Source organism: Xenopus laevis, chromosome 1L, assembly GCF_017654675.1.
Source record: "Xenopus laevis strain J_2021 chromosome 1L, Xenopus_laevis_v10.1, whole genome shotgun sequence".
Lineage (NCBI taxonomy): Eukaryota > Metazoa > Chordata > Amphibia > Anura > Pipidae > Xenopus > Xenopus laevis.
The window spans coordinates 17,792,353-17,809,815 of NC_054371.1; the positions used below are offsets into that span (position 1 = coordinate 17,792,353).

General features: G+C 38.9%; 2 gene segments (V, D, J or C); both read left to right on the forward strand.

Moving 5' to 3' along the window:
- LOC108697575 overlaps nucleotides 1-17,463 on the forward strand; it is a 321,745-nt gene that overhangs the window by 107,985 nt on the left and 196,297 nt on the right.
- Nucleotides 28-16,602, forward strand: LOC108705715. The segment is given in 2 exon segments: nucleotides 28-197; nucleotides 15,595-16,602. Coding segments are annotated over 2 exon segments (375 nt in total).

Here is a 17,463-nt window from a genome sequence, read left to right on the forward strand (position 1 = left end):
AGTGATGTGAGAGGGATTTTGGTTGGTGTTTTGCATAGAGACATTGTGTGGCTAAACTGCAGCTGCTATAAAAGTGCCAGTGTCCCTGTGCCATATTAATGATCTGTATGTGTCACAGTGCATAGATAGAGACATGTCTTATCCCACTGATCTACTGCTGCTGCTGCTGCTGGGGATCCTCCTGATCTTTAACCAAGGTGAGAAATTGTTCCTTCTTTACACCATCACACTGGGAGGGATTTTATTTATGAAACAGTTTTTTAATGATATCCAATTTCTCTTATTTTTTTATTTCCCAGGTGCCTATGGGCAGATTCTGGTGACTCAGTCTCCAGATTATGTTTCTGTGTCACCAGGAGAAACTGCCACCCTCACATGTAAAACCAGTAGCAGTGTTGTTGATAGTGATGGAGACAGTTTAATATATTGGTTCCAGCAAAAACCAGGGAAAGCACCGAAGAGATTAATATACTGGGCAACCAGGCGAGGAGCAGGGACCCCAGAGCGGATCAGCGGCAGTGGGTCTGGAACTGATTTCACTCTTACAATCAGCAGAATGGAAGCAGAAGATGCAGCAGATTATTACTGTCAGCAGTATTACGATTACCCTCTCACACAGTGATACAGAGCTGAACAAAAACCTAGTTCCTATAATTAGCAGCTGCAGTTATGCTGAATGTAGATGCCACTGAGAGGCTGCTGCTTCCCCAGGTATGGGACCTGTTATCAGAATGCCTGGGACCTTGGGCTTTCCAGATATTGGGTCTTTCTGTAATTTGGATCTTCATACCTTAAGACTACTAGAAAATCATGTAACAATTAAATAAACCCAATAGGCTGGTTTTGCTTCCAGTAAGGATTAATTACATCTTAGTTGGGATCAAGTACAAGCTACTGTTTTATTATTACAGAGAAAAAGGAAATGATTTTAAAAAATTTGGATTATTTGATTTGGAGTCTATGGGAGACAGCCTTTCCGTAATTCTGAACTTTCTGGATAATGGGTTTCTGGATACCATACCTGTATAATGATACTGTAAATGCACAGTGGGGAGTATATGTGGGGTGAGTGGGAGATTATTTCTGTCTGTTCAGTACAGATCATATTCTACTTGTCTATTAGATGAATGCTGGGAGTTGCAGTGCATATAAATGTGACAAAACCACCTGGGTGACCAGTGGTTGATTAAATGGAAATATTGCCTATTATGTCAAAAAAAATTGTAGGTCTGTGTAAAACATATCAAAAATCACTTGAAAAGTACTAATTATTTTTTATGTTTCATTCAAAAAAAAAGTGTACTAGTTGAGAATCTAATATTTGCGACACTAAGGGGTTTATTTACTAATCTCCGGTTACGTTTTTTGGAGCAAAACTTGAATTTTTCGGGGTTTTTTTTGGTTACATTTTTGTTAAAGCTCGATGCAGCAAAAAGCCTAAATCTGAAAATCCACTATCTCAGATCTGCCGAAGTTGTACATAAGTCAATGGCAGAGGTTCCTATCCTATTTAGACATTTCTGTGGTCTGCACTGGAATTAGCCTGAAAATCCAGACATTTTAGACTTTTTTGGAAAAATCCAAAGGAAAAAGGCAGAAAAAATCTAGCGATTTGGGTTTCCGTTAATTTTATCGAGTTTTTACCCTAACCTATTAAATTGAGCTTTTTAATAATAAATAAGGTAAAATCCGGCAGTGTGTTTAGAATCAAAACACACTGCCTGCATTTTATCTGTAGCATAAAACCCAAAACATAAGACAACCCCAGAAAAACACATATTGTGGAAAGTATACATTGTGATGAATTTAACATGGGTAAAAATGATTAAGCTTTACTAAAGGTATTTTGCTAAAATATATGAAAATGACTCAAAGCATGCAATTTACAGCATTGTGTCTCCCACATGTGATTCAATAATAACATCTATAATAGAAATGCCAGTGATCTTCTGAGCAATCTAAGCAAAAATAAAAATTGATTGCAGTTTCAAAATTCCCCTTCCACTAGACTTACAGTGCTAATAAAGTTTCATTGGCACAATTAACAGTAATGCAGAAATTCCCTTATGAAGTAAAGGTAGAAGCACTAAGAACCAACCTACAGTATGTGGCTTAATACAAAAGTATAGTAAATAGGAATGAAGATAAAGGCATTTAAAACGTACAAGTCTGTGGGGACAGAAGCTGCATTTAATTAATATAAACACTTTAATAAATGTTGTCAAACAGCAATCCGGGAGGCATTGTGGCAGAGGCTAAGACTAACCTCAAAAAGTTTTAATGTATATTAATAGTAAAAAGATGCGGATTGAGAGTGTGGCTCCTATAAATAATGGAACCAGTATGGTTGTAATAGTTAATGAAATGGCAAATGTGCTAAACCAGTTCTTTTCTTCAGTTTATACAATAGAGGAGTACAGACCCAATAAGATAATAGAGAGTTCCAAGACCCACCCCAATCTAGTCAGTGGCTGATTCAGGATATGTTTCATAAAGCTTTACTAATAATTAATGTGCACAAGGCACCATGGCCAGATGGAATACACCCTCGGGTTCTAAGAGAGCTTAGTTCATTTTTAGACCTCTACTTCTAGGCCTCTATTTCTGATTTTCTCAGACTCAATTTCATCTGGTATGGTACCTATAGATTGGAGGAAAGCTTGGAGGAAAGCTGATGATATTCCAATATTTAAGGTATTACAATCTCAGCCTGGCAATTATAGGCCAGTAAGTTTGACATCCGTGGTGGGCAAATTATTTGAAGGCTTGTTAAGGGATCACATTCAAAATGTTGTCCTATTGAATGGTATTGTCAGCTGAAATCAGCATGGCTTTATGAAGGATAGGTCATGTCAGACAAATTTTTATGATGAGGTAAGTAAGATGCTGGGCAGTGGGGGGCAGTAGATGTGATCTATTTGGATTTTGCCAAAGCATTTGATACCGTGCCCCACAAATGACTGCTTTCTAAACTAAGGTCTGTTGGGCTTAATAAAGTCTACTGCCCATGGATAAGAAACTGACTACAGGATCGGGGTACATAGGTTGGCTTTTAATGGTACATTATCTGCTTGGAGTAAGGTTCTTAGTGGGGTCCCTCGGAGCTCAGTATTTGGGTCAGGAGGATATTGTAAGTAATGTATCAGTATTTACAGATGACACAAATCTGTGCAGCCCAATTAATTCCATCCAGGATGTGGCATCCTTGCAACAGGATCTTGACAAACTGCCAATCTGGGTGGCTAAATTGTGAACCTGGTATGTAAAATTATGCAAGCCACTTATAGCCGTAATGGGACTGCACTAGGCAAATCCATAATGGAAAAGGACCTGGAGTTCTTGTAGATAATAAACTTAACTCTAGCCAGCAATGCCTGCCAGCAGTTTCAATAGTAAACAAGGTATTGAGTTGTATTAAAATGGGCCTAGATTTGCAGGAGATGTGACTTATTCTTCCACTGTACATAGCACTGGCAAGGCCCTATCTAGAATATGGCTGTGACATGGGATCACCAGTTTCATCCACTTTGGCAAACCTTTACATGGAGGAAAGAAAGGTTCTGGGTAGTTTTAAAGGAATGACATCCAGTCATTGGTTCAGATATGTGAATGATACCTGAGTTAAAATACACACACACAAGAAGGATAGACTTTCACTGAACACATCAACACACTGGACCACAACATGAAGTTTACACTGGCTTTTGTTTGAACTCAGAAAGGGTGGAAAGTTGGAAATAGAAGTCTAGAGGAAACCAACCCACATGGACCAGTACCTGCTATTTGAATCCCACTATCCATTAGATTATAAACTGGGGGTTATCAGAACACTACAAACAGAGCATATACAATCACCACCAGCAAAGAGGCTCAGGCAAAAGAGTTAAAACACCTCAGAGGAGCCCTTACAACATGCAGGTATTCAGACTGGGCCTTTGTTAACACTGGAAGAAGGAGAAAGAACAAAACCAAAGCTACCGGTGAAGGTGGAAAGCAAGACAGACAAAAGAACTTGGTTCTCCCATATATTTCTGGGGTGTCAGAAAACTTTGAAGGGTCTGATGTAAACCCAGCAACACACTGAGGCAACAACTGGTTCATCCAAAAGACCCAATACCAAAGCAAAAGAATTATTGAGTTTAAGAGTTAGTGACATGGTGTATGCAGTGCAGTGAGGAACGCTCAGACTTATATGTAAGAAAAACCGAACAACCTTTACACAAATGTATGCCCCAGCACAGGAGTGTCAGCTCCTCTGGAGCTCCTACCTACATCTAAAGGAAAAAGGACACACGTTTGAAGACTATCAAGTTCACCTCCTGGACAGGGAGAAGGATTGGTTCAAAAGAGGGGTCAAAAAAGCCATATATGTTAAAACGGAAAAAATCAAGTTTGAACAGAGGTACAATTCTGTTTTAGTACCTCTCCCTTAAATGTTTAATAACACGTCATAGCTCCAATCATGCTAATACCATCAACACCATACCTCCATCAGCTCTCTGACCCCATGCTAGTTTTACTAAAAAGATCATGCTAAATACAGAAAAATTCCAAGGTATATAAACCAGAAATATTTTTGCACAGAACATTCTGAACTGAGAAAGTCAGTTGGATAACTAGCGAAATGTCTCCAAGGAAAAAGAAAAATACAACAAATCCAGTTGATTTGACTTATTAATATAGATATACCATGACCTGGATGAATGAGAACCTTCACAGACTTAAGAGCTCGAGGTTTTACAGGGTTTCGATTAAAGATTTTTTAAAAATCCTCCCAAAGCTCTCTCACATGAGAAATAGTCAAGTGTTTTGGACAAAAACAATACAATATCCAGAAACTGTACGACCAATTAAATTATTACCCCATTGCTCTTCAGAGCTCTGTATTATGCCCTCAAGTTTTGTAGCTTTTTCACATTGAGGGAGTTTTACTACAAGTGCTACTATAATTTGTATATATATATACAAATAGGAATAAAATACTTTATAGTATAAGGATCTAAAATCTAGGAGTTTCCCAAGGGATTTTTGCTGAACAGCTATATTCTCATATATTGTGTTTAAAGACTTAGTTGTGTGTATAGGGACAGATGGCAGGCAAAGTTAATAAATATGAATGATGGAAAGTGAATTTTGGAGATATATCCTTATTTTCAAAGGTCTCATTCTTTAATGATCTGGAAATGTAAATTTTAGAAAGCTTCAAATAACTGGTATTATTAAAGTCTCTGTAAAGAGGATCGAGTTGCTGCTACATCAGATCACAGGAATATAATGTTTTTTATATATGGATAGGGATTTGTTTTATACATATATTTTTTTCCAGAACATTTGATATGTATCCCATATTATATGTTTTTAGTTAATTATGTATAATGTTAGTATCTTAATTGTTGTTACATATATGTTTCAGTAATTGATAGTTGTTTGGATATTTAAACATGTATGTAAGATAGGGGAAAACAGACCTTTCCATAAGTGATACAACAGTGCCATCAATTGTTGCTTATGCTAAACGACTTCCTATCTAAACACTGGTTCCGGAATTCTAGAATGGAATCTTTCAGTTAAACTTGCATGGATGGATTACTTGACTTATTTTTCTTTTGACAAATAAAAAAGAATTGTAATTGTGTAATTCAAATATTTTACAACCTAGAGATTCACACTGACTCTAGATACATATTTTCTTACATTTTGTCCCTGTCCTGGGGAAAAAACCATGTGCCACCACACGATAGTTGTAAAGGAGAAAAGAACATACTTGCCAGAAGAATAGGAAGGAAATAGGAAGGAATGTTTTCCCTTTCAGTCCTTCAATCCTCGTCATCATCATCATTTACTTATATAGTGCCAGCAAGTTACAAAGCACTTCACATTAATTTATAAGAAACTTGCCTAGCTTTAATATATATCTTTCCTTGTTTAAGGCTTCTGGTTGGACTGAAATTGTTTAGCATAAGGAAAAGTCTAAAGTTTGACTTTGTTGGGGTCTGTTACTCTTATGGCAGCTCCTGCGATATAGACTCTTAGCAAAAATACTCTTCCCAAAATGATCCCCATCCTGATCTCACTCTGAGCTACATTTTTGACATAAGCTCATTCAATTGGGCACATACAGTAGGAACCATTTCCAGTAGCAGCTTTAAGCTCACAGAGTTACTCTGTGCCAATTCTGGTACTTGAAGTCCCTTAACTTTCCAAAGTAGCTGCACAGTTTGTCTGGAAAACAGAAAGACATATACTCAGCTTCCAATGGGCAGATGGTGCTGCCACAGGTGATGGGGCTCATTTACCATCATTTACCAACCCCAGGTGCACAATACTCCAGATCATGTCTCTATGTTAAGAGAAGAAACAGTCACCGTCTCATGTAAAGCTGGTAACAGTAGTGATGGGTGAAAAATGTGGTGAATTTCCACGTTTCGCCACCGACTAATAAATTCGCGAAATTGAATCCTGGTATATTTACAAACTGTGCTCCATGACAATAATCCCTAAAGCTACAACTGCAACATTGGGCCTAAATAATGAAGAATAGATGCAGGGGACATAAATGCCTTATTATCTCATTTTTGGGTTTAGGACACATTCGGAGGGGTAACTAAATTAATAAAGGACAAATGACATGAATTGTCCTCTTTTCATCTTTTTCGCCATGACTTTGCAAGATAATCCATATCAAGCAGAGGGGGGAGAACAAACTGTTTAGTAGAGCAAACAAATGCATACAGGAAATGCTAATAATTTAATTTATTATCTGTTGGGAGGACAATGTTTCTTGCCATCCTTGAAAATACGAAAGGTTCTCCGCACATAACATAACACCAGCATTAAATCTCTTACCATTAACTTTATTCATCTATGCTGCTGGTGTATTGGATATTCAAGACCTGCAAGATCAAAAGAATAAAAGGTTATAAAAAAGGGTTTAAAGCTCCTAAAATCATTTAACCCATCCAGGGATAGTGTATTTAGCCTTTTAATCCATTTCCCTTCAGCCATGTCTGTCACCACCTCTTTTGTCCGTCGCAATCTCTTCTAGCTCGCACCGCCTTAACTGCATTGGGTTATGTTTAAATTCATTAAAGGGTCTAGAAATTTGTGTGTCAGTCTGCGTTTTTACTTTAAAAATGTGTAACAAATGTACCTGGTGGTCTAGCGGGAGGGGGTCTGCAGGGACGCCTGCAGCCCCCTCGGGCGGGACGCCAGCCACGCTGCTCCTCTGGGTCGCAAAAAGGGGATAGTTAAGGCGCTTGCGGTATGCCGCTTCCCGATTTATTTGCACATGTGCACTGGCGTGTGACATCAGCGTGCAGTGGCGTGAAATTTAAAAATATTTAAAGCCACAAAGCACTTATTCAGATTGCCTGTTATAGGAGTTTGTTCCTGGTGCTTCTGAGAGATTAGCTACTTTGTATTTTGATTCTTGATTCCTGTTGCGACCCCTGCCTGGCTTTTTGACTATTCTGACTTCTGGATCCTGACCCCTGCCTGAAATCCGACTACCTCTTCTGCTAAATCCCTCTGATTGACTCCTGGTTTGACCCTTGCCTGCCTGACTATGTTTATTCTCTGCCTGCCCCGACCCGGCCTGATCTGACTACTCTTTTGCCTCATGCCTTGTACAATGACCTTCTGCCCAAAGATTTTGCTTACAGTTGTGCCCCTCTGCCTGTCTAGAACCCCTCGCCTTGCACCTCTCGTTTTAAGACCTGGTGGCACCTGAGTAGCTGAGGGCTCCTCCCGAGGCCAAAGGCGGTTGCTACAGGCAGAAGCACGAGCTGAGACCAGGGTGCTTGGCATCGGTTCTAGATTTAGGGTGCCAACAAAATGTTTATGTACCCTCTGTGTCCCTGGATTCTCTTCTTGACCTCTCTTTTGGTCTGACCAACATACCCCATACCACACGGGCATTTTAATAGATACGCAACATACATGGAGTTACAAGTAGCATGGCATTTAATGTTAATCTTATTTTCTTTGGTCCGGTGATTAATCCTAGCGCTTTTAATTGTTGAGGAACAGCAACTACACCCTAGACAAGGGTATGTGCCAATCTCAGGTTTACCTTTAAATTATTCCTTTAAATGTTTTGCTCTTGGATCTTGGATCTGAAGGAGAGAGCAATGTCCTTTAATGTATGACCACATTTATAACAAAACAGAGGTGGGTGTGCAAACAAATTCCCAAATTACCGGTCCATCTGGATCAATGGCCAATATTTAGTAATGACTTGCTTCATTTTGTCGCTATACTGACTAAATGTGGTGTCCCTTGATATTAGCTGGATAAAAACTGGAAGCCAACAGTATTTAGCATTTGCCAACTAGAAACAATTTCACCTTGTTCTAAAATTGTCATTAATTGTTTGATATCACTTTCAAATTCATGGGCATATATGTTGTCCTCCACACTAGCAAGCAGAACTCATTCTGAAAGCTACATACATGGATATAAAATGTTACATTTCTTTTTTTAAATGATCCATGAAGTGATTTTTGCATGATTTGGTGTCAATACTGTTTAATATACTAGCATTTCAGTCTTTCTATTTTTTAACATGCTTGTTAAGACTTCACATCCACCAGGGATAGCAGTAAGGCTACCATACTAATGCTAATGCATACTAAGCTGCCTGGTAAATTTAAACAATGCAGGGTATATAACACATAAAGACAGTTGTAAGGTTCCTTCAGGCTTTATTATGACAAACATGTTGGTGCCTATGTAATAACAAGATGCAAATTAATTATCAGTTAAGCAGTTTTTTTCCTAAAAAAACCATAAAAAATAAAATTGAAAGGGGTAAAGGAGAAAAAAGGAAACCACTTAGATCAAAAGTCTAAAAGGAACTAAACGGTCATTACACTTTTTTTTAGAATTTCTTCACTGAATAGAGTTTGTGCTGAACATATTTCTACCTGTTATTATACTTGGGAACCATCTATGTTTTTTGATTGCTTCCACTAAACAGGGCAAACATTTAAAATTAAAGTAAAGTCGAAGTTAACAGTCTGTTGATATGAACTCAATGATAACAAATCAGCAGTCCACTAACAAACCCTCTGTATAAACAGACCCCTCCATTCCCCAAGCTGCAGCCAGTTAGGCTGTGAGATAATGAGAAGCTCATTAGAGTGAGAGCTGTGAAATTGTGAAATTCTCTCTCTGAATCAGTTGTACTGACAGATTCATTAGATAACTTGAAGAAGGGGTTGGGAGGCATTTTAATAAGTGAAAAAATACAGGTTTATTGAAAATAGCTCTTTATACCAAGTTGGTTCATTGACTGGACTGATTTGTTCCCCCTTTGAGCTAAATTGCCACAGTTGACAAATTTCCACCTTCTTCATATTAACTGCCACTGCAATGTGTTCAGGAGTATTGGCATGGTAAGTAGTTAGTAGTAGTTTTTGCAAATGAGGCCAAAACTTAATTCATAAAACTTCCTTAAAAAATGGTCCCCATCATGTAATTCAAATTGGCTTAAGAACTGATTTAAAAAAACTGCCTACAGAGGAGATGTAATGGGTTAAGTGTTTTGATAATAGTTACCAAAATATTTTCTTTTGGCCACCATTATTCTAATGACAATCAAATAAAACAGATTATGCTCAATAACTGTGCAATAGTACAGGGAGATCTGGTGTATGTTATATTGTTGTACCTCAGCCTCACTTATATAAATAAGTGAAATAATAAGTGAAAATATGGATGTAGAATGTGACACTAATACTGAACTAGACAAAGAGCAATATTTTTTCCATCAAAAGAAAGTCTTGTTATAGTTTCTCTGATTAATGTAATCATCAAGGTCAATAAATCACTTGTCCATTAGATGCAGCAGAGTTCCATGGTGGGATTACTGTACTCAAGAAACTGAAAAGGCAAAAGAATCTATGAATTTACCAAAAAATATCATAAATCAAGTCATGTTGCCAAGCTTATGTTGGGTAATTCTTGAAAAGTCCCAAAACAGGCACAAAGAATATAACTGATATATTGCTTAGATGGAAGGGCTGTTGGGTTACGTTTAAGTTATCTTTTAGTTATGAATGGCCAATTCGAAGCAACCTTTCAATTGGTCGTCATTATTTTTTTTTTTATAGTTTTAAAATTCTTTGCCTTTTCCTTCTGACATTTTCCAGGTTTCAAATGGGAATCACCTCTTCTAAAAACAAATGCTCTCTAAGGCTACACAGTTATTAATGTTACTTTTTATTACTCATCTTTCTATTTAGGTCCTCTCCTAATCATATTCCACTCTCTCTTTCAAATCAATGTGTGGTTACTAGGGTAATTCGAACCCTACCAACCAGATTGCTGTAATTGCAAACTGAAGAGCGACTGAAAAAAATCTAAATAACTCAGAAATAACAAATAAAAAAAAATGTAATCCAATTGCAATTTTTTTCAGAATAGCACTCCCTACATCACAATACAAGTAAATTTAAAGGTGAACAACCCATTTAAAGATAACTTACACCTAAGGGATTCAATGATAATAGTCAATGGAGATCATCTCCTAAAAAGTGCTTTTTGCATAATGAAAGGAAAAGTTATCTGTAACAATAAATAAAAGCAGCATGTGTTTCTCCAGTTTTGTTTCCTGACTCTTGAAACAATGTCGCCAAATACAATTGTCTCCTCTAGGTCTTTTAATCAGCTGGATTTTTTTCTACATTGTTTCAGAAGTCAGAACCCTTGATGTGCTATTATAAAAAATGCTCTTTAATAAGTGCACCTGTATGAACTGGGAGTAAGTCTATAGACTCAACCTGCTGTGAGAACCCTGGAATTACTTCTAATATTGCAAACCTAATTCACATAAAACCAGCACCCTCCCTGCCTTTCTCATGTGCCCTCTGGAATGCACGGTCAATCTGCAATAAACAGCAGTCCATGACCTCTTTATAGCTAAATCCCTTCACCTTCTTGCAATCACTGAAACATGGCTCTCCCCCTCAGACACTGCTTCACCTGCTGCCTCTGCTATGGAGGCTTCTCACTTACTCACACTCCTAGACCAGATGGCCGTCATGGCGGTGGGGTGGGATTTCTTCTCTCCCCCAAATGTAGGTTTCAAAATCTAACTACACCGACTTCTCTCTCCTTCACTTCTTTTGAAGTCCACAGCATACGTTTGTTTTCTCCAATCTCTCTGCGTGTTGCTGTCATATATCGGTCCCTACTCCACCTTCTTGGATCATTTTGCTGCCTGGCTTCCATACTTCCTCTCCAGTGAGACACCTGCTCTCATTTTAGGGGACTTCAACATCCCCATTGACAACTCTGCTTCTGCTGCCACCTCTAAACTTCTCTCTCTAACAGCTTCATTTGGTCTCTCTCAGTGGACCGACTCACCTACCCACATTGAGGGTCATGCTCTTGACCTTATATTCTGCCACTCATGCTGCCCATCCAACTTAATTAACTCTCCCTACCCTCTGTCTGACCATCATCTACTCTCCTTTCAGATACTGCTTTCACCTGCACCTTCACAACCATCTCTCTCTACCCACACGTACAGAAACCTTAATGCCTTTGAACCACAACAATTATCAACAGTATCAGCACAATCCATATCTCATATTAATACTCTCTCCTGTCCCAATATGGCAGCTTCTCTCTACAACGATGCCCTTTCAACAGCACTTGACTCCCTTGCACCTTCTACCACCCGTCACAGCCGGCCAGCTAAACCCCAACCCTGGCACACTAGTGTAACACGGTACCTCAGAAGATGTAGTAGATCAGCTGAGCGACGGTGGAGAAAGTCACGAACTGATCCTGACTTCATCCACTTCAAATTCATGCTCACCTGCTATAACCGAGCTCTATCATTAGCCAAAGAACAATACTTCTCTTATCTAATATCTACTATGCCCTCCAAGCCACAGCCACATTTAACTCACTCCTATGCCCCCCTCCACCTCCTCCACCTATTAATGTTACCGCCCAAGACCTTGCTCATTTCTTTAATGAAAAAATCGATCTCATTAGGCGGAGCATACCGTCCGACAACAATCTCAGACCAACGTGCAGTCCACTCACATCTACTTTGCACTCCTTCACCCCTGCAACTCTAGATGAAGTTAGTAAACTTCTAGCCAGCTCAAAACCCACCACCTGCTCCCTTGACCCCATACCCTCTCGCCTTCTCCACCCAATCTCTGATACACTCTCTCCTGCACTTACCCACCTATTCAATCTTTCACTCTCTACTGGTACCTTTCCATCATTATACAAACAAGTACTAATCACTCCTATCCTCAAAAAACCTTCCCTTGATCCCAGCTCTCCCACTAACTATCGAACGGTCTCCCTTCTTCCATTCGCATCCAAATTACTAGAAAGGCTTGTTTACAAACGCCTGATCCAGCATCTCACTCACAACTCCCTCCTCGACCCCTTGCAATCTGGCTTCCGCTCATCACACTCGACTGAAACTGCACTCACCAAAGTAACCAATGATCTTCTATTGGCAAAGTCTAAAGGTCATTATTCCACTCTAATCCTTCTAGATCTCTCTGCAGCCTTTGACACAGTTGACCACACACTCCTCCTTGACATTCTACACTCATCTGGCATTCGGGACACTGCTCTTTCATGGTTTTCATCTTATCTGTCTGACCGTTCCTTTAAAGTTTCCTTCTCTAACTCTACTTCTACTACTTTCCCACTCTCTGTTGGAGTTCCTCAAGGCTCTGTTCTTGGCCCCCTGCTGTTCTCGCTCTATACAACTTCACTAGGAAAACTTATTCAGTCATTTGGACTTCAGTATCACCTTTATGCTGATGACACCCAACTCTACTTGTCTACTCCTGATCTTTCTAATTCTGTCCTTTCCCAAGTCACAGACTGTCTCTCTGCTGTCTCCTCCTGGATGTCTCAGCTCCACCTGAAACTGAACCTTTCTAAAACAGAACTTATTATATTTCCTCCAAGATCTTCCCCTGTCCCTCAGATATCACTCACCGTAAACAACACCACCTTTCATTCCACCACACAGGCACGCTGCCTAGGAGTCATCTTAGACTCTCATCTGTCTTTTTCACCACACATTCAAACACTTGCAAAATCTTGCCGTATTCAACTGCGCAACATTGCTCGAATACGACCCTATCTCAGTTCAGAATCAACTAAAACACTGATTCAATCTCTCATCATCTCCCGCCTTGATTACTGCAACTTACTCCTCACAGGTATTCCAACAAGTCACCTTTCACAACTCCAATCTGTTCTAAACGCGGCCGCTAGACTCATTCATCTAGCTCGCCGCTCAACATCAGCTGCTCCCATATGTATGTCCCTTCACTGGCTCCCAATCTCTTCTAGAATCAAATTCAAATTACTTACACTCACATTCAAGGCCCTTAATAATGAAACCCCTCCCTATATTTCATCTCTAATCTCCAAATACTCTCCTTCACGAAACCTACGCTCTGCTTCTGATCTTCGCCTCACTTCTCCTCTGGTCACTTCTGCCCATTCTCGTCTAAAAGACTTCTCTCGGGCTTCTGCTTTTCTCTGGAACTCTCTGCCACAACCTGTCAGACTTTCTCCTTCCTTCCAAACTTTCAAGCGCTCCTTAAAGACCCATCTGTTTAAAGAGGCCTATTCGATGTACCTTAATTAATCATTGCTGTATCAAAAATGACAGTGTTTATACAATCCTAATGTCTCAATTGTACCCTAACCTTTTAGTTTGTAAACCCTATTGTACTCTGTAATCCTTGTCTGTTATCCACCATTTATTCCCTGTTTGCTATAACTGCAGTAAAGCACTGCGTATCTTGACAGCGCTATATAAATAAATGATGATGATGATGATGATGATGAATTACTGGCAGATCAATAGAGACAGTAGCTCCAGGGTTACCAAGTATCAACAGGTCACCCACACTCCAAACACCAGAAATGATATCAGCAAACACCGGAAATTATGTCAGGCTGATGTTAAGATAAGTATATTAATTGGTGAGCTCTCATACTGATTAGTGATCGGCGAATTTGCGCCATTTCGCTTCGCAGAAAAATCCGCGAATTTCGCGCGAAATTCGCGAAACGGCGAAAAATTCGCGAAACGGCGCCGGCGTCTCGTTTTTGACGCCGGCGCCCGTTTTTTGCGCCGGCGCCCGTTTTTGACGCCGGCGACTTTTTTCGAAATTTTTTTTTTTTTGACGCCAGCGAATTTTTACCGCAAATTTTCGCTCGGCGCGAATCGCGCAAATTCGCCGCGAATTCGCGCCTGGCGAATAAATTCGCCCATCACTAATACTGATCTCATACTGATAAGCATAGTGTCTGTGTGCAGTTTCTCCTCTGTCTAGAAAGAAAGCTGAAAGCTCATGTGAGATTGAGCTAATACAACATACAAGCTAAAAGGCAACATCAGATTTTGAAAATATATGGCACAACTGCATTCAAATTGCAACAAAGCACATTCCCAGATATATTAGTATTAGTAAATTGGACGCAACTACGGGAGGTGCAACACATTTGAATCATCAATCAAAAAAATCTGCATTTTGGGAAAAAACATGGAGATTTTGCTCAAAATTGTGCAAAAAAAAATTTCTTAAAAAAAATTTCTTAAAAACAATCTTTATTTGTGTATCCACAAAAGGTTTGCAGTTCCCAATGGCCCAATGAATGCCTGACATATTTCTGTATAACCTGGTGAGTCTTGATTGGGTTGCCTACTATTGTCACTTGTATCCAAAGCTGCTCCTGTGTTTGACCACGTTGAATCCATAAAACTTCCCATTAGGAATCACTCTCAAGTGTGTGTATTGACACAGGGGACCCTTAGAGACACAATCTGATAGTCGCTCCAGAGTTTCCAGAGTATCAATAAATACAGTGGACCTTAGAAATGATGATATTCTTTGTGGCATTGCATCTGATTTGTGTCAAAACTGAAGCACAATTGCACTTACTATGACTGTGTGGCTGGAATTGCTACTGGAATTTATAAAAAAAAAAACACTCCATTCTAGGTAAAAAAAAATCTACTTGAGTCTAAAACTGCACTTTGTATACTGTACTTCCAAAACTATGTTTTATTCATTTAATTTGTAATTAATAATTTATCTCCATCCAGTAGTTCTACAGGTATTCTTATATGGAGCATGGTTCTGCTACTTGTTGCATTTGTTTAGGTGCAACCAACCATCACCCACCCTTAAAAATCAGTGATGTGAGAGGAATGTTGGTTGGTGTTTTGCATAGAGACATTGTGTGGCTAAACTGCAGCTGCTATAAAAGTGCCAGTGTCCCTGTGCCATATTAATGATCTGTATGTGTCACAGTGCATAGATAGAGACATGTCCCACTTATCTACTGCTGCTGCTGCTACTGGGGATCCTCCTGATCTTTAGCCAAGGTAAGAGATTGTTTCTTTTATTATGCTGTTCGTTTTATATTCACATATTGTGACTGATTTTAAGATGCAAAAATCAATAAAGTATTGTACAACTAAATTAACTATTTCCATTTCTCCATTTTCAGATTCTAGAAGCAAAAATTAATAATTTATTGAACACACTGATTAACGATTTCAATTTTCTCTTTATTTTTATTTCCCAGGTTCCTATGGGCAGATTGTACTGACTCAGTCTCCAGATTATGTCTCTGTGTCACCGGGAGAAACTGTCACCCTCACATGTAAAGCCAGTAGCAGTGTTCACACCAGCTACTTGCACTGGTACCAACAGAAATCAGGGCAGGCACCAAAGCTGCTGATCTATGCTGCAAGCAACAGACACACAGGGACCCCAGAGAGGTTCAGCGGCAGTGGGTCTGGAACAGATTACTCTCTTACAATCAACAGAATGGAAGCAGAAGATGCAGCAGATTATTACTGTCAGCAGAGCTGGGATTACCCTCTCACACAGTGATACAGAGCTGAACAAAAACCTCCCTCTTTCAGCTTGAATGCAGATCAGACTAAAACATGAGTCAGGACTCACTGTACCAGAAGATTGTTGGCTTCATACTCAGTACTCTATATAACCCATACACACTAAGATACAACTGCATCATCAGGGATACTTTACATAGCATGTGTGTGTATTTCAATTCATAAAAAAGAGAAAACTAAAGGGGAAGAAAAAAAGAAATCAAGGTGCATGAAAAATCCAGTATTAAAGGTGCAGTATTCCCCTTTTTTGAACATGAGTTAAATGAATAGGGATTGTGCTGAATATAGAATACTATTTACATGTTGTAATTATGAAATATAGTTTTGTTTTTGTTATTTTATAACTAAACAAAGCATTGCAAATAAAGTGAAAGTCACATTCTAATTTCTTTTCATCTGAATATAACATAAAACAAATCAGACTTTCACTCAGAAGCGTCTGTATGAACAAACCCCTCCCTTCCCAGCTACAGATCGTTAGGCTGTGAGATAAGGAGTAGCTCTTTATACAGAGGGGTGGGCAGGGGGAGGCATACGAACCCTCTGGCCCCCTAATTTCCACATCATTCAGATTTGCAAGATATTATCAGCAGGTACAAACATACACACCAGCGTTTATTCTATTGGCAGCCACAATGAGTAGGAGAAGCTGTGAGAAGGGAAGATGCAATAATGATGAGATGTGAGAAACAAATTATAAAAAAGCTGACATTTTTTTAATGTCAATACAGCAAATTTACTCTAAACACACAAGATTTTTTATTTTTGACTTAATAAACCCTTTAATATTTGTGCAATAGTATATGGAGAGCGGGTGTATGTTATATTGTTGCCCTTGACTCTTTTCTCTTAAAGGGGTGGTTCACCTTTAAGGTAACGCTTATTATGTTATAAAATGTCTAATTCTAAGCAACTTTTCAATTCGTTTTCATAATTTAATTTCTATAGTTTTATAGTTATTTGCATCTTACTTCTGACTCTTTGAAGCTTTCAAATGGGCGTCGCTGACCCCTTCTAAAAAGCAAATGCTCTGTAAGGCTACAAATGTATTGTTATTGTAAATCTTACTCATCTTTCACTTTAAACCTCTCCTATTCATATTCCAGTCTCTTATTTAAGTCAATGCATGGTTGCTGGGGTAATTTGGACCCTAGTTACCAGATTGCTTAATGCAAATTGAAGAGTTGCTGAATAAAAAGCGAAATAACTCAAAAAACTTTAATAATAAAAAATGAAAACAAATTGCAAATTATCTCAGAATATGACTCTGTACATATTACTAACAGTTATCTCAAAGGGGAACAACCCCTTTAATGTCATGAAACAATTGATGAAAATATTATTGTAAAATATTAGAGATGTAACTACAGAGGAAGCAGATCTTGTAGCTGCAGGGGGACCCAGGAGATTTATATTGCCCCATGAGGCCCTAAATAAAGAGCAATTCCAACATATATTGGTAAAACATGACAACCTCTGGATTTATTGGATTTATTGGGGGCCCTAAAATGAATTTGCTATGGGGCCCAGTAACA